Below are 24,113 nucleotides of genomic sequence, written 5' to 3' on the forward strand. Positions count from 1 at the left end.
GTCACCCAAAGGACCCAGTTTTAGCAGAGGCCTGAAAATTCCATGTCACTTCTTATTAAATGCACCCCAATGTACAGTGCAGTGGGGTTAAAGGTGGGTGAGTCCACTCTCTGCAAAGGGCCGGCACTGGACACAAAGTGTGTCCCTGCAGTTGAAGAAACTGTTGTGTACTGGGTCTGTATATACCATACTATATTTTTAAAACAGAGTGGGTGTTTCATTATCATTTCCTGTTTGACTTGTGCATCCTGCATCCATCTACTGTGCTGAGTAATGTGACTGTAACTGAGAGGAGAGGATGTACTGAAAGTGTTGAGTCCTTGATGGGAGGTAAACAAGTAAGGAGTAACAAGATACATTTACTCAAATGCCAAACTTAAGTGCAGTTTTGAGGTATTTGTACTTCACTTGAGTATTTCCATTTTCTCATACTCTAGACTCATACTTATTTAAATAAAAGTACAAAACTACTGTATATGAAGTAGTTGAAACAGCATCTTAAGCAACTTGACCAGTAAAATGTTGCTTACAGACTGATGCATCAGTGTCAGCAATCTAATAATCTATTAATATATGTCAGTCAGGGGCTATTTTGCTGCACAGTGAGTACTTTTACTTTTCATACTTTAATTTAGCTGACAACACTGTACTATGATTTAGATTTTTGCTTGTCTTGAAGTTTTCTACGCTAATGATAAATGCTAATGCTTTTGCTTGGGAAAGGATCTGTGCACTGCATCTGTATTTGCTCTCTGTTAACGTGGACACTGCCCTTACAGTACATATTTTATCTCTGGCAGCAGTGTGACAGTCTTGGCCTCGGTCCTTGAATTCCATTTGTAGCATCTGTGAAGCTCAACTTTAGCTCTGAAGTGAATAAAGATGTAACCAGACTCTGCACTTACCGACTGGGTGGTGTTTTGTTTTCACTGTGAGGATTTCTCACGTGTTCAGCTCAGCTCTGACTGAATGTGTTTCTTAAGTTTCTTTGAATTTATATATCAACGTTTATCTGTGTTGGAGCTACACTGAAGGTCACACGGTAAAATGTACACACTCAGATAGCACAGATGCCATCTGAGTGTGTAACCCTTCCTCTGATAGTGACAGGGTCAGTGTATTTACTTACCACTACGACCAGCTTCATGTGTTTCGGCTTCTTGGTTTTTAAACTGGCGTCAGTGTTCCAGTGCATCTTCCATGAAGTATGTTGAAAGAAAAATGTGGATTATTCAACTGTGGTCAGTTTCAGAGGTGTATACCTGAGCTAAATGATGTCGTCTCTGCCTGGTTCAAGGTTGCTGGTTTTATCTACTGTGATGTGGTTTATCTCTGCACCTCCTCTGATTTAAATCTCATAGTAAACCATCTTATGGACCCAGCAAAGTGTGATGAGACTTTGGACCCTTTTTTATGAGAGCTGACAACCTCATTTCAGGAAGTAGTGATATGAAGATGAAAAATGTGCTGATGACTTTTTGGACTATTTTTAGTATTTTATCATAAAGCTTTACCCACTGGTCGATTAGCCTGTTTAACCAGTATTTTGGTGGAAGGTGACAAGCAGGTATAGAATAGTACAGAAGACAATCTTCTCCCCCCACAGAAACAATGACATTGATGACTTGATTGAAATGCTGGTCTCCAAACTTGATGTTATAGCCACTAAATTCATTCACCGTAAGTGAAACCGATCTGAGAAAATGACTTTGAGGCAACTTGTAATTTTTTTCAGAAAAAAATGATGTGAGAAAAAAGTGGAAATGTTCTTTGGAAAAACTGCCAACCCGCTGCCAGAAGAAAAAGTACTGTTTCCAGAAAAACTGAAAAAAGCAGAATATTTTGGCAAAAAGTGGTACAATTCTTAAAAATAAAATCATATGGTTTCGAGAAAACAGTTGTAATATTTTCAGGAAAGGAAAAAAGCTGTAATGTAATGTATGACTGGATCGAATAGGTGTCACTCCCTAAAATAAACGGCAGGAAAGTGACTGGTGAAACCTGTACAGTCAGGTCACCTACAGTCCTAAACTCTTACAGAAATGTGATTTTTTTTTTTCCTCGTAAATTTTCATCTTTATTCCCAACATATCAGAATACTTTTTCCAACTAAACTTGGCCCCTTCAATGCCCCTGGAGGGCCCTGCTGAGAATTTTTCATCCATTGCAGAGAGTGTGCGTATCTGAAGACTCCATGTGCGTCCTCTATGAAAGGGTTAAACTCATAGTAAAAATCCAAGTCTTTAAAGCTCCGCCTCCCAATTGTTGGGGCTGTGTGCCTCAGAAATCACACCACTCCAGAGCCCGCCCCCCCCGACCCCCCTTCTCGGCCCCCCTGTCTTCCCCACCCACTTTTGGACCACATTGAAATGGGTCTGATGTTGTCAAACATTACAGTGTGCAGAGCATCCCTCCTCACCTCCTCCTGCAGAAAACATCTCTGAAACAACTAAAGCGTTTGCTACCATTGGTGCAGTGTCAAAAGGCAGTCACAGTACTGATAGTGTTATAATAAGTCACATCAGAGACCAAACACGTTTCAGAGCAGATGAGTGTTCCAGAGCGGCTGGAGAACATGGGACCCCCGCGATACGCGACGTTGTTGTTTCTCATCTGCTGCCTTGTTCACACAAGTAAGTTCCTTCATTTTGACTTGATCAGTTTTCTCATTCATTTCCACTACTTTTGACTTGGCATCTGTGTTAATGAGAGGTCAAACTGTGCTGCGCTTCGACTCGATGCTGTGTCATAGAAATGTATATTTCAATAATAATAATATCAATATCATTTTGGCCAAGAATTCAGTCCGTGTGGGTTTAAATTACCCACTCCTCTGACAGCACCGGATGCAAGGTGATGGGGGGAGGGCGCTGTTATTCACAGAATGTAGGTCAAAGCTGTACTCGCTGCGTATTCTTCACAAAGAATATCTCACGTCGACTCAACCTCATAATTTCCCATATCTGAACAGCCGAAATTCTTTTTTGTGTGTGTGTGTGTGCTTTTCATTCACTGGCGCTCAGCTTGTAGCAGGTTGTGCAGCCAATGAGGTTTGAGCAGAGTGAATGCAGTCTGTGTAGAGATGGCAAGCGGGGTTTCTGAAAAGCCGGTTTTTGAGGCTTTTGCCATTCATGATGTGGGAATTGGCGCCACTTGTATTTAAATCACCGAATAAAAAAATCTACCAGGGGAACAGTTGGATGAATCTGAGCTGTGTTGCGTGATGCAATATCTAGCCTGTTTGTAGGAGGCTGTTTCCCATCCCCTGACACTCCCTGTATTGTGGAAATGAATGGAAGTCCTCCAACTCATCCTCCAATATAAACACAGACATTGTCTTGCATTCCTTTACTTTTGGTTAGTCTGTCAGTCTTAAGGGAAGTCGCAGTCAGACCAGTTTGCAGTATGTTGTTTCTGGGAAATGCTGTGTGCCAAAACATGTTGAAACTGGTTGTCACCCATCCACATTTCCACACCAGGCACAGATGTGTTACATTGATCCATGTTTGGACAGAGAAACTTTATTTGTACAATCTTGAGGAGAAATTCGTGATCTCAGAGTGGTTCTGTACTTTTTGATTGGTGTGTTAATCTCAAGTCTCTGACCAGCAATGGTCTCCTGATAAGAGCTGTGGCCAATCAGTTCAACGCACCAGACGTCACAGAATGGGCAACAAACATGAGCCCGTTTGTTATGTCGCCAGCTCACATTTGCACAAAGTCAATCAATACGGCTGCCATTCAGTCCAGCTTGTCTGTCAAGGTCTGAACTTTAAGCCCATTAAGTAAATACAGACGTATGTCCAGTGTGAACTCGGTTTTTGGTGAAGTGCCATGAGTTTCAGGGAATGAGAACAGATTTATGAAGTGAAAAATTTACACCAGTCGTCATCACTGTTTTCTAGGGATTTTTCTCCTCCTCTAATAGCAAGGACCATAATGCACTTTTCACTTGGCTGATCAGTCAGTAGTAGATTTACTTCACAGCTGTTGCAGTCATTCGTGATGGTGACAGTGGCACAAACCATCTCCTTTACCTGCAGAGGCTTGAAGACATCAGTCTCTCTTTGCGCTTCTACAACTGAAGTATCAACCATGACCAATGGCACCAGATGTTTGACTTTACCAGGACACTATGATTTACCACATGGCTATGAATGTCTTAATGCCTAGCCATACATAATTTAGGATTTGTCCCATCTGTACTAACAGGGCACAAACTTTTAAAAATGTAAATATGTGCACATAAATATTTCATTAGAGTTTTTTGGTATAAAGCTAATGTTGCACTTAGAGTATCATATCAGGCTATGAGAATGCTAAATGCTTAGCTGTTAGCTGTTGGTGGTGGGTGCTGCTTTTGGTAAACACCTCCATCTGCCCCATTTCAGAAACAGGTGGCCATCCAGGGTTTTGGAGCCCGCGGGGCCACAGGGAGGACTGGGCTCTAATACCTTTTCACAAAGTGCTGCTCTCTGATGTACAGTCTAATTGGTGCTTTCAGTTCAGTGGCTTAGTTGGGTCCATTAAAGGTGGGGGTTGGGAGAGCGATGCTGTGTCTTCAGCATATGAATTTATGACAGCAAGGACAGCAAAGAGTGGAAAATGAGATCTCTATTGCGATTATGAACTTAGCACATCCGCAGCTCCCAGATAAAAGCAGGCTGGGCTGCTTACACACATGCAGTAAGTGTCCCCTTTTGACTCATTGTTTAACCATTTCTCTGCCCTATTAAAACAAGTACCAACAGGCCCGTGGAGTAATTACCTCACAGCCTCTTTCTCTTCCGGCAGCATATTTATCACCATCTTTGCCATTGCTGAAGACATAGCCACACTGTAATGAATCCCAAACTAAACTAAAATGGAGCAAAAACCAACTTCCTTAACATTACCTGTGACATGAGGCAATGTTTTATGTGTGCTGAAGAAAAGCATACTCACTAGAGAAACGTTTCTTTGGTTCACACTTGTTCAATATCTCAACAAGTGTCACCATTAAATGCTGTGCAGGCGTTCATGGTCCCCAGAGGATGAACCATACTGACTTTTGTGATTTTGTGCATTTGGTGATCCCATAACTGTAATCTGTTAGCATCAGTTAAATTTGTCCAGTATTTCAGGACTAAATATCCTGATTAATAGTGTTCTGCACAATCATCATTCTGTGTGACTGATTTTCATTTGCAGCCATGTCTGTGTTTATAGGGAGAGTTCCTGTACTGCCTCTTGGTACATGGTAACTAAAACAATGGCCCTTTTAGCTGAACTGTGTGTTTATATCTGTCTGTCATAGATGCATTGACAACATGTGGAACCAAGCAGTTCCAGTGTGGGAATGGGAAGTGTATCACAGTCAGATGGGTGTGTGATGGCACAGATGACTGCGGAGACGGCACAGATGAGCTTCCTGGTACCTGCAGTGAGTATCACGCATCACTCAACAAGAGAATGGACTTTGCATTGCTTTGCATTTGTGCCAATCCCACAATCCTTTCGTCAGACCATAATGTATGTACTCTCAGTTAATGTTTTTTGTGTGTCTCACTTCCAGTGGCCAGAACATGTAGACCGACAGAGTTCAGCTGTGCAGACCGCCTTAACCAGTGTGTACCGGGCACATGGCGCTGTGATGGAAAAGCTGACTGTGAGAATGGAGCTGATGAAGAGAGATGTGGTAAATGAAGTTAACTACAGGCTGCAAGAGGCCCACACATCTGTCCTACCTCAGTCAAATCTTATTTATCTTATTTTATAGCTCTCAGAATCCGCAGCTTTTGTCCCCTCCGAAGTGCTGCTCCAAAGTGTTCCCAGTTATTCATTACTCTGAACTTTCTGATCTCCTCTCTCTTAGCTCCAAAGCAGTGCACAGACAAAGAGTTCCGCTGCAGCAACGGCCAGTGTGTGTCGTCCTCTTTTGTGTGTGATGATGAGGCAGACTGTGACGATGGGAGTGACGAGGCCTCCTGCCCACCCATCACCTGCAGCTCCGCATCCTTCCAGTGCAACAACACCATTTGTGTTCCTCGCCTGTGGGCCTGCGACGGTGATACTGACTGCTCGGATGGCTCGGACGAGTGGCCTAGTAACTGTGGTACACCGAGAGCTGACACTGTTGCCACTCATCAGTGCTCATCCATGGAGTTTCACTGTGGCAGCGGAGAGTGCATCCATGGTAGTTGGAAGTGTGATGGAGGATCTGACTGCCTTGATCGATCAGATGAAGCTGACTGTGGTAAGTATGATGGCAAAATTCTTCTGTTCCTGTCGATTACGTGCTGTCACAGTCTGTCATTCCGAAATTCTCTCTGTTGCTTCTGTCCAGCACATCCAACCTGCCGTCCCGATGAGTTCGAATGTGGTGATGGTACTTGCATCCATGGTAGCCGCCAGTGCAACCACCAATACGACTGCAGGGACATGAGCGATGAAATCGGTTGTGTCAATGGTACGACTCTCCTCCCCTACCCTTGCTAAAAAGATCACTAGCAGGAAAATGAGCTGCGAAATCTCTGATTTGTGGCTATAACTGAATCTCTTGTTTTCTTGTCTCATACACAGCAACCCACTGTGAGGGCCCAACCAGGTTTAAGTGCCGCAGTGGGGAATGTATTAGCATGGAGAAGGTGTGTGACAAGCGACGTGACTGCAGGGACTGGTCAGATGAGCCTCTCAGGGAGTGTGGTGAGTGCAGAGGCCTCTCATTCATAACTGTCTGGTTAATTACTACTTCTGTGTATTTAAAGAGGGTGTCTGCAGCTCGAGAATGCTAGTGACTGTATGTCCTCAGAAAAACATATAAACATAGTAAACCTTTTCTTCCCTCTGCTGCAGGCTCCAATGAGTGCCTGTACAACAATGGCGGCTGCTCTCATATTTGCAATGACATGAAGATCGGCTATGAGTGCCTGTGTCCTGCTGGGTATCGCCTGGTTGACAAAAAGCGCTGTGAAGGTAAAAGCCTTCATACATTTACATGTAGAAGTGACTCAGACGTCCAAGTGCTTTTTTATGTTCTCTCTCAGTTTTCAGGCAGATTAAGAAATGATGTTGGTGCAATGTGTTTACTCAAACTCAAACTTTTCCGTGTCAGTGACCGTGCTGTCAGATAAAGATCCCGTAATTCTTATGGACACAATGACTCAGCATTCGATCTCTTTCCTTAAACTGTCATGTGTGTTTTATGTCATTTGTTCCCCCATTCTTTGTATCAGATATTGACGAGTGTGCCAACCCGGACACCTGCAGCCAGATCTGCATCAACCAGATAGGCAGTTACAAATGTCAGTGTGAGGAGGGTTACCAAGTTGACCCAGCAACCAAAGCCTGCAAGGCCATTGGTAAATATCAGCACTCTGTGTTCTTTCCAGAGTGTTTGTTGCATTACTACATCACAGTTTGATGTCCAAAGATGATGGTTTTCTCATTTGTTCTTTGTCCTGTTAATAAACATAAAGAATTTAACTCCTTCATATGTTCTTGTGGGGGTTATAAGGCTGGATAGTTACTAGAGATCAATTGAAGTAAGAAAAGTTAACCTTAAACAAACAACAATTCAAATCAAATTACTAACAAAAATACGTGTTGTAGGTACAATCGCCTACCTCTTTTTCACCAACCGTCATGAAATCAGAAAGATGACTTTGGACAAGAGTGAGTACATGAGAATAATTCCCCGCCTGAAGAACGTCGTGGCTCTCGACATGAACATGGCTACAAAAGAGATCTATTGGTCAGACATCTCCCAAAAGAAGATCTACAGGTGAGCAAGAATGAAATCAGAAGGAAAGTAGTGTTTTTGTTCCCTTTAATCCTGCTTGACCCCAGCTCCTCACTGTCAATCCAGAGCTCAGATGGACTTGGCTGAAGACGCCACTCATCACAGCACAGTAATGGGTAGCGACATTGATGCTCCTGAAGGCATTGCTTTTGATTGGGTCCACGGTAACCTGTACTGGACTGACAGCATTCGAAGCACCATCTCCGTGGTAACTGCTGATGGAAGTCGCCGCAAAACTCTCTTCCACAGAGACTTGTCAAAACCACGGGCCATTGTGGTCGATCCTCACAGCAAGTAAGTTTGATAGCACTAACAAAAGCCTAAAACCTTCCTAGACACTCTCTTGTGTCTACAATCTAAAGTGATTATTTTTGGGTTTTTTTCTTTGTTTACAACATTTTTTGTCCCCCTAGCTTCATATACTGGACTGACTGGGGGAATCCAGCTAAAATTGAGAAGGGAGGTCTTAACGGAGGGGACCGCAGTGCTTTGGTCACTGACAACATTGTGTGGCCTAATGGGATTACCCTTGGTAAACTCTAGCATTCACGTCTCTCTGATTTCAAGTGTTTTTTTAATCCATTCCTGGTCTGACATATTGACCTCCCACCCCCGATCTGCTTCCTTCCCAGACCTGTTGAACCAGCGGCTCTACTGGGTGGACTCTAAACTGCACACCCTCTCCAGTATCGACGTGCAGGGTGGTGGTCGGCGCACCCTCATCATTGACGAACACAAGCTGGCTCACCCACTGGGACTCACTGTGTTTGAGGTAGATGTTTATCACCTGATAACGTCTGTTACACATAAACCCAGAGTCTGTCAAATGCAACATGCCATGAACTCCTGACTACACGTGTGAACAGAAGTAATCTCCACTTCTGCTGCTGCTAGTGCCCAATCTCTTAAATGTTCAATCTTGGTTGTTTTCTTTGCTTTTAGGAGAGAGTGTTCTGGACAGATGTCAGTAACAGCGCCATCCTCAGTGCAAACAGGCTGACGGGTGGAGACATCACTCCAGTGGCTGAGCACCTGTCATCACCAGAAGATATTATTCTCTATCATAACCTCAAACAGCCCACTGGTAAGAGACACCACTTTCACAAACTGTTCAGAATTCTGAAAAAGGGGTAAAGATTTATTTGGTATGTCAGTGTCACAACAAAATCAGAACCATGCATATCAGATTAGCACATCACATCGATAGAGACCTTTGATTAAATACTAAATATTGGCCAGACTTTGACATTCACTTACAACGCCACAGAGATTCAACAGCTACGGAAAAGCAATCTGTAACACCCACAAAGTTTTTGATAGTAATTCACTACTATTATTCGTTCAATTGCTTAATTATGTCTTTGTCATTGTTGAAAAGCAAGAATCAGAAATGTAAAGTGGTGTCAGTTGTCTCTTCTAATTCAGCAGAAAGCGTTTGTACTATTACTTAATGGATTCAAAATATTTAAAGCAGTTAAACTAAATTAAAATCTCATCTTTTCCATTGCAGGGAGAGACTGGTGCCAGGTGTCAGGCTGTGAATTCATGTGCCTGGCAGCTCCTCAAGTGGGCAGACATCCCCCCAAATATACCTGTGTCTGTCCAGATAACATGATGCTAGCCAGGGATATGAGGACATGTGTACCTGGTATGTAATTTTGTAAGAGCAAAATATACTGTCGTAAAACATCACAAAGAAAATTTAATTGAATTAATTCATTTAGGTAGAAGATATTCATTAGTTTAAGCTGTCCTATTTCTGGCTCTCACTCCTCCTCATTGGTTTTTTTGCACTTCTCCACCTGTGCCAACTCCTGCAGCTCCCAATCAGCCTGAAGCTCCAGCTACCACCTCCCCTCACCAGCCACCAGCAAGCACCACACCGAGGCCCCCAGTCCCCACCACACCTAAACCCCTGGTCCGCACCACACCTAAACCCCTGGTCCGCACCACACCTAAACACCTGGTCCGCACCACACCTAAACCCCCGGTCCGAACCACACCTAAACTTCAGGTTCGCACCACCACGGTTCCCATTGTAATCACCAGCACTACAGCCAAGCTTGTGCCACGCACCACCAAGCCTCCTGTAAGGACCACCACACCTGAACTAAAGGCCCCTCCACCCAACACAGCGAAGCCTGCCCATACCACCACAGAGACTCCAGTCACCTCTCCAGGCAAGTTGCAGTAACACAATGGTGACTTTGTGTATTTTAGATAATTAAAGTCAAATTGTATAGACGTTTTACATTCCTGTCGACCATTTAACAAACTTAAACAAAATATGGACTCAGGGAAAAGGATCACGTGATTTAGGGGGTTTCTTGTAGTAAGTTGTCTCCTGCTGGGCAGCTGACTCCTGAGTCTCAGATGTCTTTTCTACAAGAATTTATGAATGATTATATTATTGTACTGTACTGGCCTGTGATCTATAATCAGTCTAAAATTGGTATGGCAAGCATTATGTGTTTTGGGAAAACAGCTGTGAGTAATGTAAAGTATTTTCCTCTATGCTCTCGGAGATCAGTGGGGTAAAAACATGCGAACTCAGCAGCGCACTTCTTTGAGTACATTGCTCTCAGCTCTGACATATCCAGCTGTATACAATGTGTATAGTGCAGGTCATCTTCATGTATCATTAACTTCTTGTCTTGTGTTTACCTTTCCGTCAGACTTCCGACATGGATTTGCCGCAGCTATACCCACTGCCTCCACTAACCCAGTGGCTCTGTATATCGTCTTACCTTTGGGTGAGTTACTTTGTCAGCAGCTGTAAAGTAGGCTTCTGTCCAGAAAAAAACCCAAACAATTTATTTGAAATAATAACAGCCATCAAGTCTCCTTTTTCTCACTGCATCTCTTTCCCTGTGTCCTTCCCATGTAGCAATCATTTGTCTGGTGGCTGTTGGTGGAGTGCTGCTATGGAGGAACTACAGATTAAAAAACACCAACACCATTCATTTTGACAATCCTGTCTATCAGAAAACCACTGAGGACCAAGTGCACATTTGGAGGAGCCATAGTCCTGACGGTTACTCCTACCCAAAAGTAAGTCTTAAGACGAGTCTCTTCACCTTACCTGTTTCAGTTTTACTGACATTAATGATCTAAGATTCCTGTTCAATCTCTTCTCTTCCTAATGTAATCTCCCCGTTCCTTCAACAACACCAGACATATTGTTGTGATTAGCACATACAGGCTACAGTATACATTGTGTCTGACATGCTTTTTATTTGCTGTCCTATCAGAGACAAATTGTGAGCTTGGATGAGGAGGCGGACAATCCAGCCTTCACAGAAAACTGAGAAATGTTGGACAGAGCGGAAAGAAGACCATAAGCTACCTTAGACGTGCTTTTGTATTTTTACCTCACACAGCACAAAGATATGGAAGTGGAAGCCAGCATCAGACAAGCTTGAACCACGATATCCACTTCAGTGGAGAAAGCAGCATGGAACTTTTCATTTTATTCCATCAAGTTAACAGTTGACGACTCATGTCTCAACAAATCATACCAAATCATCAGATGATGAATTTCTCAGTCCTTTTTTTTTGCCTGGTAACTTTGATGCTGATGTTTGTAAAGCAACAACTAAGTGAGCTCATTTAATGAAACTTTTAGATGGAAATTTCCTCTCACTTGTTTAGGGTAGAATTCACCACTCGAGTGTTGTAAATATCACTATTATTTTTTATATTATGTTCATGGAATATCATCTGTCTTGACCACTCAAAACTATCTCTCTTTGTTCACTGCAAACAAAAAAATATCTGACTTTTATCTCAAGACGGGAAATGAAATGAATTTAAAGTTGAGCATATAATAGGTGAATGTTATACTAACAACAATTCTGCATGTGCCAGTTTAACCAGTATGACCTCAATCATCATAATGATGTGTGTTTAATTTTGCATTTTACACCAGCTATTGCCTCAGTAGTGAAGTGAGAATATCATCCAAAGGGACCTAAAGACACTGCTGTAGTTAATGTCAAAGAATACACATTGCACACTGTGTATGTGCCTTGATTTATACTGTGCTCCTTCAGACCTCACATATCACCATATGGTTGCACCACAGTGCCTCTGAGGCTTTTTTTTTCCCTGTACATTTTATCGGCTTCATTCTTTGATTTGTGATGTTCTGCCCATGTGTTGGAGAGCCATCTTTAAATTATCCCTCCATATGCCCCTCTCAGGGGGCCAGTGCATTCCTCAAAGACCAAAAAGCTTTGATGCAAACACGTGACCTATGGGGGCCGTGTCTATTGCTGTGTACCATGGCACGTGTACATTTACATCATCCTTTAGGACCAGAGCTTCAGCTTGCCTTATAGCAGCGTTCCAGACAGAAGAAATTAGATTTCCTGCCAGTTCTCGCTGGCTGTTTGAGCTCGTTTCTGTGCATTGATGACAAATGCGTGCCTTTTTCAATGATGTATTTTGTTCACTCGTTCATGTTGGTGCTATTGAACTCAGTGTGTCGGCCTGTTTACAATGAAGTGTTTGAGGAATGTGGCAGTGTTACATGCAGGTGAGGTTACACCTAACAAAGACGTTAGTTATTGTGATGTGGGTTAATGACTGTCGAGAGGCTTTTATGTAGAAAAAAGTGCTAGTGAAGCTGTACATAAAGTAACCTTACATGCACAGACTAACAGGGCAGTTTGAACATGTAAATATAATGTTTATAAATGTACATATTTGTTCTTTACTGTTGTTTTGGTAATAATGCCACTGTTTTAGAGTTTGTTGTAAACTTCAACGTTTGCTGTACATAAATAAATGCTTCTATTTATTATGGAATCACTGCTCTCTAAGTTCATTTTTTGAAGACTCAGTCTGAAGATACTTTAACGCATTTATTGTTCATACGTCAGACATTTATTTCATTTTGAACTAAATTCTCTCGCATTGAGCTCAGGTGATGCAGGTGATGCAACAGAAAACAGAAAATAAAAAGATGCATATAACAATGACAGCTATGCATGGAAGTATAGATAATAATAAGGAAAATAAAGGGGAAAAGTGTGACATTTATGTGGATATAAAGATATCTGCCTTAAACCAGTGCTTCCCTTTTGTTCTTCCCACTCATCAAGTTTCAAACATGTTCTTAAGAACTGATTATAATCTGGATATAATTTGACACCTTTTGTCATGTAAAAGTGCATATCGTTATAGTGTTTTTTTTAGAGTTGAAGTGTCGGTAACTATTCCAACTATTTAAATTAATTTATTAATTAACTGAACTTACAAATTGTGTTAGCAAACCTGAACATGTTTCTATGGATTCAGATATTTAATCAAATGCCACTCGCTATTTTTAGTTCAATTGGTTGAATTTAAGCGAGTTAATTAGTTGAGGTGCAATCTTTCCTTAAACCTGAAAGTGCAGAAGTTATCTCTGGGGTACAAGTAGTCCTGGCTGGGAGTCTCTTCATTAATATGAATGTGAAAGTAAAAGTACACTGTAAGACATGGTGGTGATTTTCACTTTTCAGTTCAGTTTTTCAGAATTAGCTGTTCAGTCTTACATATTGCTTTGTTAGCTCTTTTTTGCTTTGTTACTGCATGATACAAAGCTATTACTTTTCCTCTCTGTGTTGTTATCATGCGTGACTGAGTGCTGGTTAGCCTATGTGGCAGATGGGTCGATTTTTAAAAGTCCACAGCAGCATTTTCCAACGTTTTCATCCAACAGCGTTGGTATGCAGACATGGCAGAAAACGTGCAGTCACTGTTTTTTTCTTTTTTTTCTCAGGGGGCTTGCTGTGCTTTTGTAGCGCTTCTATAGAAAAGAATCCTTTTTTCCTAGAAAGACAAGCTGTCACAGTGAGGCAAAACCACACAGCTTCTTAGAAACTCCAACGCTGTGAGATCACGGACAGGAAAAGTAACAACATGTGTATAAAAGTCTTTCCACATAAAGTAAAAGATGTGATACTACAGTTTACACATTCTGAATATAGTGTAAATACATGTGGTAATATTGATGTTTTTGCTTACATCTTGGTAATTTTGATGGAGTATTATCAACTTGAGGAACTAATTATCAGGTGTTTTCTTAACACTGTAGTATATTGAGAGAATTTGTATTTGTACAAGCAGCTTCTAATGACTCCAGAAACAGCATAGTAAAGTCATGAGCGGTTTGTGTTCACGTGAGTTAGAAGTTCACATCTCTTAAGATCAAATAGAGTTAACTTACACCAACGATCACATGGGCGTAGCTAAAATCAACAATATTTGTGTTTTGTGGGAGCTTTAAGCCACGTAAGCCATAACAACAGCAATCTGAGAAGAGTGTGAAAACAAGCAGTTCTATGACCCTTCAGCTCTGTGGTCAAACCCACCAGTCGTCATGTCACGTGTAAAGTTCAAGGCTGAGCCTGAAGAGCGGAAGTGTTGAGCTGATAGTAAAAGTCAGGGAAAAGACGTAGTAACACATCAACAGACATGTAAACACAGGAAACAAGCAGTCCATGTCACCTGTCAGATCTCCCTCTGAGTCACATATCTGCATACTGTGTACAATTATTAATAAAACTGTATCTGTGGCATCATCTGTCAGTCTGGACCTTTGTTGAAGCGGTCATCAAGACTCCCAGTCCTGCAGTGCAATTTGTTTTTTGTTTGCACAGACCGCAGAAAATATCTGTTTTTCAAAGAAAAGTTTCATCTGAATCCCTCAACATCATTAATCATTAATTTAACCACAAAGGTCACGCAAAGCAGGCCGGATCATTCCGGTCAGATGAAAGGAATAAACGCTCCTGCAGTAAAGCAGTGTTATCTGCTTGCTCAGCGCGGCTTTCAGTTTAAAAGAAAGCCTAAACATCCTCCTTACTGAAGAGAGTTCTCTCTGAGGTCAGCGGGTGTTCATTCAGAAACAATCACACACCAATTAAAGCTAATTCACATTTACATTTATGTGTGGAACAAAAGTGGCAAACAGAGTTTTGCACAGTAAATCAATTCATTACACATAAATATTTTGATGAAATATTTGAGCAGGTAACATGTGATCTCCCAAAATGTGAGGATATGACACTACAGCTCACCTGATCCTACATGGACAAAAACCAACCAGTCGGGCTCCTGAACCACCACTGACCTTTGCTCACAGTGTGTGTGAGACCAGCCTCACACTACCCACCACCACCCACGGACTGACCATCTCACTACTAACAATAATTGATCAGTTGCTCACAGAGTTTTTTGTCCTAGTTTTAATAGGTGGGAATGAGAGGAGAGAGAGAGATAGAGAATATCAAGCCACACAAATAAAATAAATAAATGAATAACTTACCCACACAAGACACAGATTTGAACATAATTAAAGATCCTCAAAGCTCAGAAGATTATGCTTGCAATAAGGATATTAAATTGGCTGTTAGAGGTCTTTAGTGGTTAAATGACTCTTTAGCCTAACATGTAATACAAGACAGGTGGGAGAGCATCATAACATGCACAGATATCTCAGCTACATCCATAGAGAGGCAGTTCAGAATTTGTTTGTTTATTTTGCTTACAATTAAGATTTGAATCCATAAGATAAAATATTTAACTCGACTAACTCTATCACCCTTTCTACTCTTAATGAGAACATTAACATCATAAGGTTGTACATGGTGTGATGTAGAATATACATAATTGATCAAGGTACTTGTAATAACAGTACTTGGTTGCTTTACAGATCAGCAGTTTTTGTGTGTGTCAAATACTTTTATTATTTGTGTTCAATTTTGTCTCTGCACCAAAAGCCAATGTGTTGTTCAGGTCTCTTGAGAACAAGACCCCACATTTCAATGAGACTGCCTGTCCAAATAAAGGTTTATTAAAACTAAAACTGTGTCATTGGCATACATTGTTGTTATGGAAGATTAATATTATAGAGACTTAATGATGGTGGATGTTACTCACTTCATTTACTGACTCATTGGCTTTAAAACATTGTATCCTTTTAGATAATTATGATGTCCACTCCAGTCCTTTAGATGAAAAATTGAATTTAGAACAAATACTAAAATACAGCACCAAGTGTTCTTTAACCTAGATTTTATTTGCTCTGTTAGGTGATTTGCTCAGGATTTCTGATAAGATGTCAGCTGTTCAATGACTTAATGCAACTTCTGAGAGTAAACTGCTGGTAGGATGCTAATGGGTCAATAATTATTGGCTTCGTGGCAATCTTCAGATTTAAAAAAAAAGGAATGGAAATCGTGTCTCAACCTGCTCTGATGGTATGTGAGGTTGTGTTGTTCAGGCTCCGTCACACAGCCTTGACACCTCGGCTGTTCCTGCATCAAGTAAACATCCTACCTGATTGGTGATTCTGCAATCGTACCCACTTTACTGATCAATGATATTATTTCCCTTTTGTGGGATGGAATGTGGGGTGTTATTTACACAATATAAGTAACTGATTCACCCACAGAGGGCTTTACTGATGTTTGCAGATTTTTTAATAGAATAAGAATAAATAACCCTATGTATATTGTTAACTGGTTGTTAACAGTGCAAAGACCTTTTAGGGACATTAAAATATTTTTATATTTTTAACACATTATATATAAGTGGTTCTGGTTAAATATCTGGACTATATGGGTGAAGTTGTAAATACTACCCTTAATATGTGGTGTAGAATGTTATTATGAAATATTAAATAAAGTGTTGTAGTAAATAAAATTAAATAAAACAATGAAACAAAGCTAAATAAATACTAATAAAATAACTTAAAAAGTAAATGAAAAAATAAACACATTAAAAAACACAAAAAGATAAAAGAGGAGGAAGGAAGGAGGAATTCATTCGTTTTCAGTTTATTTAAACTGTTTCTAAAATGTGCAGTTTTTATAAAGAACCTTTTTTACTGCTTCTGGGAGCAAGAGGATTAAGTGGAAGAGATAAAAGTAAATCAAAATTTTGCAAATGTTTGTAAAAAAAGAATAAAATAACATAAAAAAAAATAAAACAAGAAATGTATCAACACGTGGTAGCTGTTTTCTTCCGTCTGTCCCACTAAAAACTCTTTCAGGCTGAACTGGTGAGCAGTAGTTCACCTGAAAATGAGACCAAATTTTAATTGGTGAAAATGAATATTAAGGCGCCCCCTACCGGACAATTTATGCAATCGCTGTCCACCGGAAACCATGTGGTTCAGCTTTTTACACGCGCATGTAGTAGCTGGGATGACTTCCGTTTACTAGCGTGCAGTTTTAATCATAGCATAAAGCTATCTCCTTCGTTAAAACCATGTCAGGCAAGTCGGAATTGAAAATCAACCCCCGGTTCGCGCAGAAATATGACAAATACCGACAGAAAGAAGAACTTCAGAGACGTAAGTGTGTCACTGTTAGCTAACGGTGGCTGAACTGCCAGGCTAACAACCCAGCGTGGAAGCGAGTTGTTGGCTTGAAGTTGTTTTCTCCGACGCTGTGTTAATTACGGGCTTAATATCTTTGTGGTCTGTGTTGTCGTGCAGTGAAGGACCGATACGGAGACCGAGCTGATGAGAGCGACTCTGAGTCGTCCGAGTCCAGCTCTGATGACAGTGAAGTGGTTAGCATCGCTACCTCTTCTCTCTCCACACTTTATAGATAGCATAACATGCTGGTTTGTTTAGTGGGTTTGTCTCACTTTTATTTTCCCTCGCAGGAGCTGGACCCTGAGGTGGAAAGGGACTTTTACAGGACACTGTCACTGCTGAAGAAGAAAGACCCAAAGATCTATCAGACAGATGAAAAGTTCTACTCGGAAGGTTATTTAAGCGCAGTTACTGGTGTTGCATTCACAGTTTGTAGGACGTTTTTTTTTAAAGGAAAAAACATCTTAATCTCTTGCTTTTAGGGACATCCACTCTTGATGAGAAGCCGTCAACCTCTAAGAAAGCCATAAAGCCCATGTACCTCAAGGATTATGAACGTAAAGTCATACTGGAAAAGGGAGGGTGAGTGAGCGACTGATGTGCAATCGTATACAATATCTGTCAGTTGCTGTCACAATTGTTCATCAACTATCAGAAGACCAAAACTAGTCAAAAATGAGATTTATCACTATATTATTGATCTGCGCACATACAGCCTGGGTTTATCTTATTCAGTAATACTCAACAGTGAGTAAAACTGCAACCTGAATTATGAACGCACTCATAATTTCATTTTTTTTTTTTTACAGTAAATTTGAAGATGATGACAGTGATGATGAGGAGGCTGCCAAGATAATAGAGGTAGACAGTCACCAGATGACTTTGTTTTCTTTGGGATGTGCAGATAATTGCCATTGATAGATGTTTTATTAATTATCATTGTTTTCTTCTATAGAGAGCTGCCTCTCCGAGCTACATTCAGGAGCAGAGGGAGCTGAAGGAAAGGTGAGACTCAAACATTCTGAAGCTATCTGCCAGTATAACTGTAGGATAATTTATGGAAGGCAAAATTTCTCTTCAGTTTTCGTAAGTTCGTCCAGGACAGTGATGATGATGATGGTGATGATGAAAAGGGTGAGGGAGATGGAGAGTCTCAGCTGCTGACCAGGAGGATCAAAACGCAGGAAGAGAAGGTCAGAGACCATTACCATTTACTTCCCACCTTGAAACTGAGACGTACAAAAGACTTGCTGATTAACATCTCTGCTTCTGTGTGTTTGTAGGATAAAGAAGAGGCAGACTACATGGAGTGGCTGAAAGGCCAGACTGAGCTTGACGGTCCAGAGGAGGTGAAGGACATGGTGAGCGTGTGTGAAATAAAGAAGAGAAAGCGTGATGGGAAATTAATGCAGTGGCCTGTGTTTGTGTTGCTTAGTGATGATTCTGGTTTATGTTTTGACAGAAATACTTAAGGGACTACTGGAATGACCCACAGTTGGATGAGAAGGAGCGATTCCTGAGAGACTATGTCCTTAACAAGGGCTACCTCGACGAGGATGATGATGATGAACGGTATGTTGCTTTCTCTTTGGACGTTAGTTTTGATTTCCTAGTTTGGTGTAAAGCATGTGAATTGTAACACATACAATAAATGCTCCTGATGCACGAAGGATCCCAACCTACGATGAGGTGGTTCAGGATGATGTGGAGGACTCCGAAGAGGACGGGGAGACTTTCTTGGAGCGGCAGGAAGACTTTGAGAGAAGCTACAACTTTCGCTTTGAAGAGCCTGACGCTCAGCAGATCAAGACATACCCCCGCAACATCGCTACCTCTGTGCGCTCCAAAGACGACCGCAGAAAACGGAAAAGGGAGGAGGTGAAAGAAAGGAAGCAAAAGGTGCGTCATGTTTTTTTTTTTAAAAAAGGGGAAAACAAAAATCCAACCAAGCCCATGAATCTATCATGATTAACCTTTACTTACCAGTATTATTTTACTAATATATGCCAGCCTACCCTCTGCTTTTCTTTCTTTCCCAACAACTATCTCAGGAGAAAGAGCAGAAGCAAGAGCAGCTGAAGCAGCTGAAGAACTTGAAGCGCAGTGAGATCATGGAGAAGCTAAAGAGGCTTCAGGAGCTGACGGGCAACGAGCAGCTTGCCTTTAGTCAGACTGACCTGGAGGGAGAATTTGATCCACAACAGCACGATCAGCTCATGCAGGTGTGTGTCAGCACACTCACCTACAGAAACATGGATACACGCAATGTGCATTTTAACAATGGTGCAGGACAGTCTCAGTTTCACTGTGTGGTATTTGTGTGTTTAATCGATCCACTGCGTAGTATCTCCCCTGTGTGTGGCAGCCAGATGCCTGGATGCTGTCATATCAGAGTTTAGGCTCACATTAGCAACTCCATCCTGCACTTTATTGGATTCAGGGGAGTTTGCACTCCAGGAACCTCACCCCAGTGTTACACAATATAATGACATGTTCATGTTCATGTTGTCAAACACATCAGTCAATCCTAAAAGCATTTTCTATTGTTACAGTAAAAGTGAAATCCTCGACTTGTATCACTATTAACTGTGTGCTGTGAGAGAACGGAAAGCTAACAGATGTAGCAACAGTAACGAGGGTGGACAGGGCTTACTGAAGGCTTCAGAGCTCTGACAAATTCTCATACACTACCAATGAAACTGAAAGCTGAGTCTGTCTTAATTTTGTATGTTTTCAAACACGCAGGTTCGTCTTTAATGTGTCATACACCATCACTCTGCTGCTCTTCACAGTGTTGAACATGTTAATTTGTGAATGAAGTCAGCTTCCAGCTCACACAGGTGTATTGTGTTTATCTAATCAGACTTCACGTGAATGTGAGTGTATGCTGCTCTTTACATGAGATGGTCTCTAGATTGAACAGACTTTCCTGTTGGTTGACAAAGACGTTCCTGGCATCACCCACAGCAATGTTCTTAACTTACTGTTCTAACCTCTGAAGTCAGGCAGTATTTTTTCTGTTTTTCCTCCTGTTTGCAGAAATTCTTTGGGGATGAATATTATGGAGAACAAGAAGGGGAGAAGCCTCAGTTTGATGATGATGATGAACTGGAAGGTAAGCTTCTGTTTTCTTCACATCATCTGAGTGTTGAAACCTACATGTTTAATTTGAATGTGGCATTAATTCACTGACTTTGTAATTATCACGGTGCTGCAGATGGTACTGACAGAGACTCCAGATTTAAAGGTTCCTCTTGAAGTTTTCAAGAGAAAATAAATCAGGAATTGGGTTTTGATGCATGTGTAGCAACAAGCACAATAGTCTGTCAGTAATTATACCATGCGTATGTGCTTCGTGTGTGTGCACCAGAGCACTGGAACTGGGACACGTGGACAGGGGAGGAACAAGAGGAGGGCTACGGTGACGAGGAGCGAGAGTATGATGGGCCCCACTGCGAAGATGAAAATTTTATTGTGAGTTAGCCAATTTTTATAGAAAACATGTTTTATCCTCCTCTCAGCTGGTCACAGATCTGCTGGGCAACATTTTGTGGTAAAGAGAAACTTGCTCACCGAAGTGCATCGGTTAAACTAGATGGACGCAGACTATGACCCCAGCCAACAGACTACCTCCAAGACGAAGAAGAAAATGGACAGGAAGAAAAAGATGCAGAAAGAGGATATGCCACAAATGGGCAAAAAGAGAAAAAAGTCTCATTTTGCAGAAATCATCACCAAAAACAAGCCTGTGTTCGATCCACGTAAGTGTCAGTAAACCTCCTGCCACTGAAACGTAACTAACCCAAGTCTTTCAACATGAAATAAAATTCAGTGTGTTGAAATTGTCTAAATGAAGGCTGTTGTGTTTCAGAGGAGAAGAGCTTTGAGCAGTACTTGGATGAATACTATAAGATGGACTATGAAGACATCATAGATGATCTCCCATGCAGGTTCCGTTACAGACAGGTTCTGCCCAACGACTTCGGTCTGACCACCAACGAGGTGAGGACTGCAGTGCTTTCAAATAATAATAATAATAACTTTTACCCCCAGACTTTATCCAAGTGTAGCGAGCTAGGTAATTATGCTAATGTTAGCTTCGTGAGTTAGTTAAAAAGGCTGACTGACATTTTAAATATTTCAGGCTGGCTTCTTTTTAAAATTATGTTGGGTTGGTTTTTTTTTGTAATTGATTTATTACTCATTTATTCAGTGGCTAAGTACAAAAACCTTAATGTTCCAAACAAAAATTCATCAGAATCACATGGAAAAGACCAGAGCAGAGTTTGGGTGATTAAATAATATGTATTTGTCTTCCCCCAAATCAATAAAATGCAGTACAGAGCTGCTAATATTAGCCCAAACTTAAAACATTCTAGTTGTCAACAGGGCTTTATAAAATGATCTGCAGCCCTGCAAAATATTGTGTATGAAGTGACCTTGGCCTTGGTGGTGAAGCTCTGTTGCTGTAGGTAGTAAGCTAGTTAGCCGGTTATGCTAACGTTTGCAGTTGCCACTGGACAGACAACCACCTAAGTCTAAGTCTTTATCAGTGGTGCAAGATGTACCAAAGTATTAGCATCAAAACTGTTATTTTTCATACATAAGTATTCTCACTATGCATAATAGTGTATTTCTGAATACTGTATATCATGTTATTGGATTATAGTAATTGATGTTGAGGTTGCTGAGCTGGACTGTCTGTTCTGGGGGAGGGCTTAGTGAATAGTTAATTGCGATGCCATTTAAACCAAACAAGGGTTTATAATGTAGGCTGACTGGATATTCATAATGCTGCAGTGATGAGTGTTGAGGTGACTGATCTGGTATTGCTTTTCCTCTGGGAAAAGCTCTGACCAGGGAATGATCTCCATTTAATCTTCTCTCTGAGCAGACCACACAGCGATTTTCTTAAGCAGCGACAAGTGTAAAAAAGGAGACTCTTCGAAAATGGACCAAACGTGTTACAGAAAGACAGCTGTTGTTGATTTGAACTAATTAAAGACTCTGGCTGATCCCTCAGATTTTAACCGCTGATGATAAGGAGCTGAACCAGTGGTGCTCTCTGAAGAAGACCTGCATGTTCAGGTACTGGCTATGTCCTGCTTCTTAAGGCGTTTACATCTGTTCTGTTGTCTCAGGTTATTTACAGGATGATTTTCTTTTGTTTTCACAGGTCCGACAAGGAAGAGATGAGTGATTTGAAGAATTTTAAAATCAAGGCCCAGAACGAAAAGAAGAAGAAACAAATCCTGAGCTCTGTATATACTGAGTGAGTATAACACAAAGCATATATCAATCATCTGGACAACCGATAATGAATCCATCATTAGTGTAGTAATATGTAACATTTATTTAAACTTAATCTACAGGGATGTGCAAGAGGGGACAGAGGCTAAGAGCAAGGTGGGGAAGAAGAGGAGGGATCGGCTGAAGAACGCTGAGAAAGACAGCAGAGAAGAGGACGTCGGTGCTGTCCCCATTGGCGACTCTGCAGAGGAGACCCTCGCACAAGCTCTCAGAGAGGCAGGTGATGAGGCAGCTGAAGAAGAGGAAGAGATTCTGATACCCAAGAAGAAGATGAGGCAGGAAGAGGAGAAGCAGGCAGTGGTTACTGCAGACGAAGCAGCAGATAAAACTGTTGAGCTGCAAAACGGGACTGAGAGGCCAAAATGGTCCAAGAAGAAGAACAAGCGTTCAAGTGGACGCCTCACATCAGGGGTGAAAATAGGCATCCAGGAGTTCAGTAGAGAGAGACTGAAGGCCTACGGTCTGAACCCCAAGAGACTGTTCTTCAGACAGCTCGGCAGACAGAAACGGAAAGCACAGGAGAAGAAAGAAAAGCAGAAGAAAAAGGAGTGATCGCAGCATTGAGCCACCACCTCGGAGAGATAACGTTGATGAAATGATCTGTAATTTTTATGATCAAATCCATTACGAAATTTTAACTGTTTCATTATTTCGCAGCCTCAGCTTGACCTTTATGATGAAAAAATATGAAGAAAAGTTTGTGTGTGTAAAGGTTGACTACAAATTTTGAATTTATTCCTGTAATTTATATTTAAACTTACAGCTGAGTATAAAATCAGATTTGAACGTAGTTCTCTTACTACGTTCAAATCATTTAGATTTCACCAACGTATAAACAATAAACGTGCAGCAAAAATGTACAGTTATTCCTGTACAGTTTTAGACACATCAGTTCTGACAAAAATTGGTAGAGTAGTGGGAACAAGTCGTTTTCCTCTGTGGATCATTTCCAAATTCAACCCGTGTCTGTGAGCAGGCTGCTGTCTCTCCTTCCACAGCCGAATCAAGCAGATGTGTAAGGCATGCTTTGAACCAGGTGGATGAAATCAGTGAACTGGAACAAGACATGCTTATAATGTGTGGACCAGGTAGGAGCAGTTATGGGGATGAGAAAGTCTTTCCCAACCCTGTTTCCATTTTTAGTAAATTTCTATGCAAAATAAATTTACTAACACAGCACCTTGATAATTATACTTGTGTGTCTGGACTTAACTTGATGAGAAATGGTAGGGATGTGGTCTAGTTATTAATTACTTTCGTCTTAACTTAGTGCTGTATTAGTCAGAATTTTGGGCACATTGAACATGCTGACTATTTTTTCAGGTAATAATATAAACATAAAAAGAGGTGCACCTTCAAAAGATTAAAACCAATATTATAATATATACTATAAATATATATTATAAACATTTTTAGAATGTAGAGTTAAAATGGCTTATTAGTTTAAACCACTCTGCCTTTTCAAAAAAGATTTTGTCTCAACTTGTTTAGATACTGCTCTTTTTAAAATCATGTAGTTGGGAGGTTATATATTATTTAATATATGTACATATATTTTTTTTAACCTCTGTGGTAATTCACAACAGTTTGGATGGTCGGCAGGCTGAATTTAGCATACTTGATTTGTGGATTATAACTGTATATACTGAA

The 24,113-nt window shown here is 40.9% G+C and overlaps 2 protein-coding genes and 1 non-coding gene across 3 annotated transcripts; all 3 read left to right on the forward strand.

Annotated features, from left to right (window-relative positions):
* The first annotated feature begins 2,389 nt into the window (after window positions 1–2,389).
* On the forward strand, window positions 2,390–12,589 carry ldlra (low density lipoprotein receptor a). The gene is made up of 18 exons (XM_046416007.1): window positions 2,390–2,633; window positions 5,297–5,422; window positions 5,555–5,677; window positions 5,855–6,235; window positions 6,326–6,448; window positions 6,562–6,684; window positions 6,835–6,954; window positions 7,215–7,340; window positions 7,591–7,762; window positions 7,847–8,074; window positions 8,194–8,312; window positions 8,413–8,552; window positions 8,723–8,864; window positions 9,291–9,428; window positions 9,601–9,960; window positions 10,456–10,533; window positions 10,668–10,831; window positions 11,032–12,589. Exons 1-18 carry the CDS (start codon window positions 2,549–2,551, stop codon window positions 11,086–11,088), a joined length of 2,805 nt encoding a protein of 934 aa, XP_046271963.1. The 5' UTR covers window positions 2,390–2,548; the 3' UTR covers window positions 11,089–12,589.
* A 4,352-nt stretch (window positions 12,590–16,941) lies between these two features.
* kri1 (KRI1 homolog) lies at window positions 16,942–23,487 on the forward strand. The gene is made up of 18 exons (XM_046416181.1): window positions 16,942–17,126; window positions 17,271–17,347; window positions 17,444–17,546; window positions 17,636–17,735; window positions 17,963–18,014; window positions 18,109–18,158; window positions 18,235–18,346; window positions 18,437–18,514; window positions 18,616–18,725; window positions 18,824–19,052; window positions 19,205–19,375; window positions 20,193–20,268; window positions 20,524–20,627; window positions 20,749–20,914; window positions 21,025–21,155; window positions 22,177–22,241; window positions 22,330–22,425; window positions 22,526–23,487. Exons 1-18 carry the CDS (start codon window positions 17,042–17,044, stop codon window positions 23,013–23,015), a joined length of 2,295 nt encoding a protein of 764 aa, XP_046272137.1. The 5' UTR covers window positions 16,942–17,041; the 3' UTR covers window positions 23,016–23,487.
* Window positions 21,948–22,047, forward strand: LOC124074060. The gene has a single exon (XR_006845778.1). It is a non-coding gene; the product is annotated as a Z30 small nucleolar RNA (small nucleolar RNA).
* Window positions 23,488–24,113: the final 626 nt, after the last annotated feature.

This window comes from Scatophagus argus, chromosome 16, assembly GCF_020382885.2.
Source record: "Scatophagus argus isolate fScaArg1 chromosome 16, fScaArg1.pri, whole genome shotgun sequence".
In the NCBI taxonomy this organism is placed as follows: Eukaryota; Metazoa; Chordata; class Actinopteri; family Scatophagidae; genus Scatophagus; species Scatophagus argus.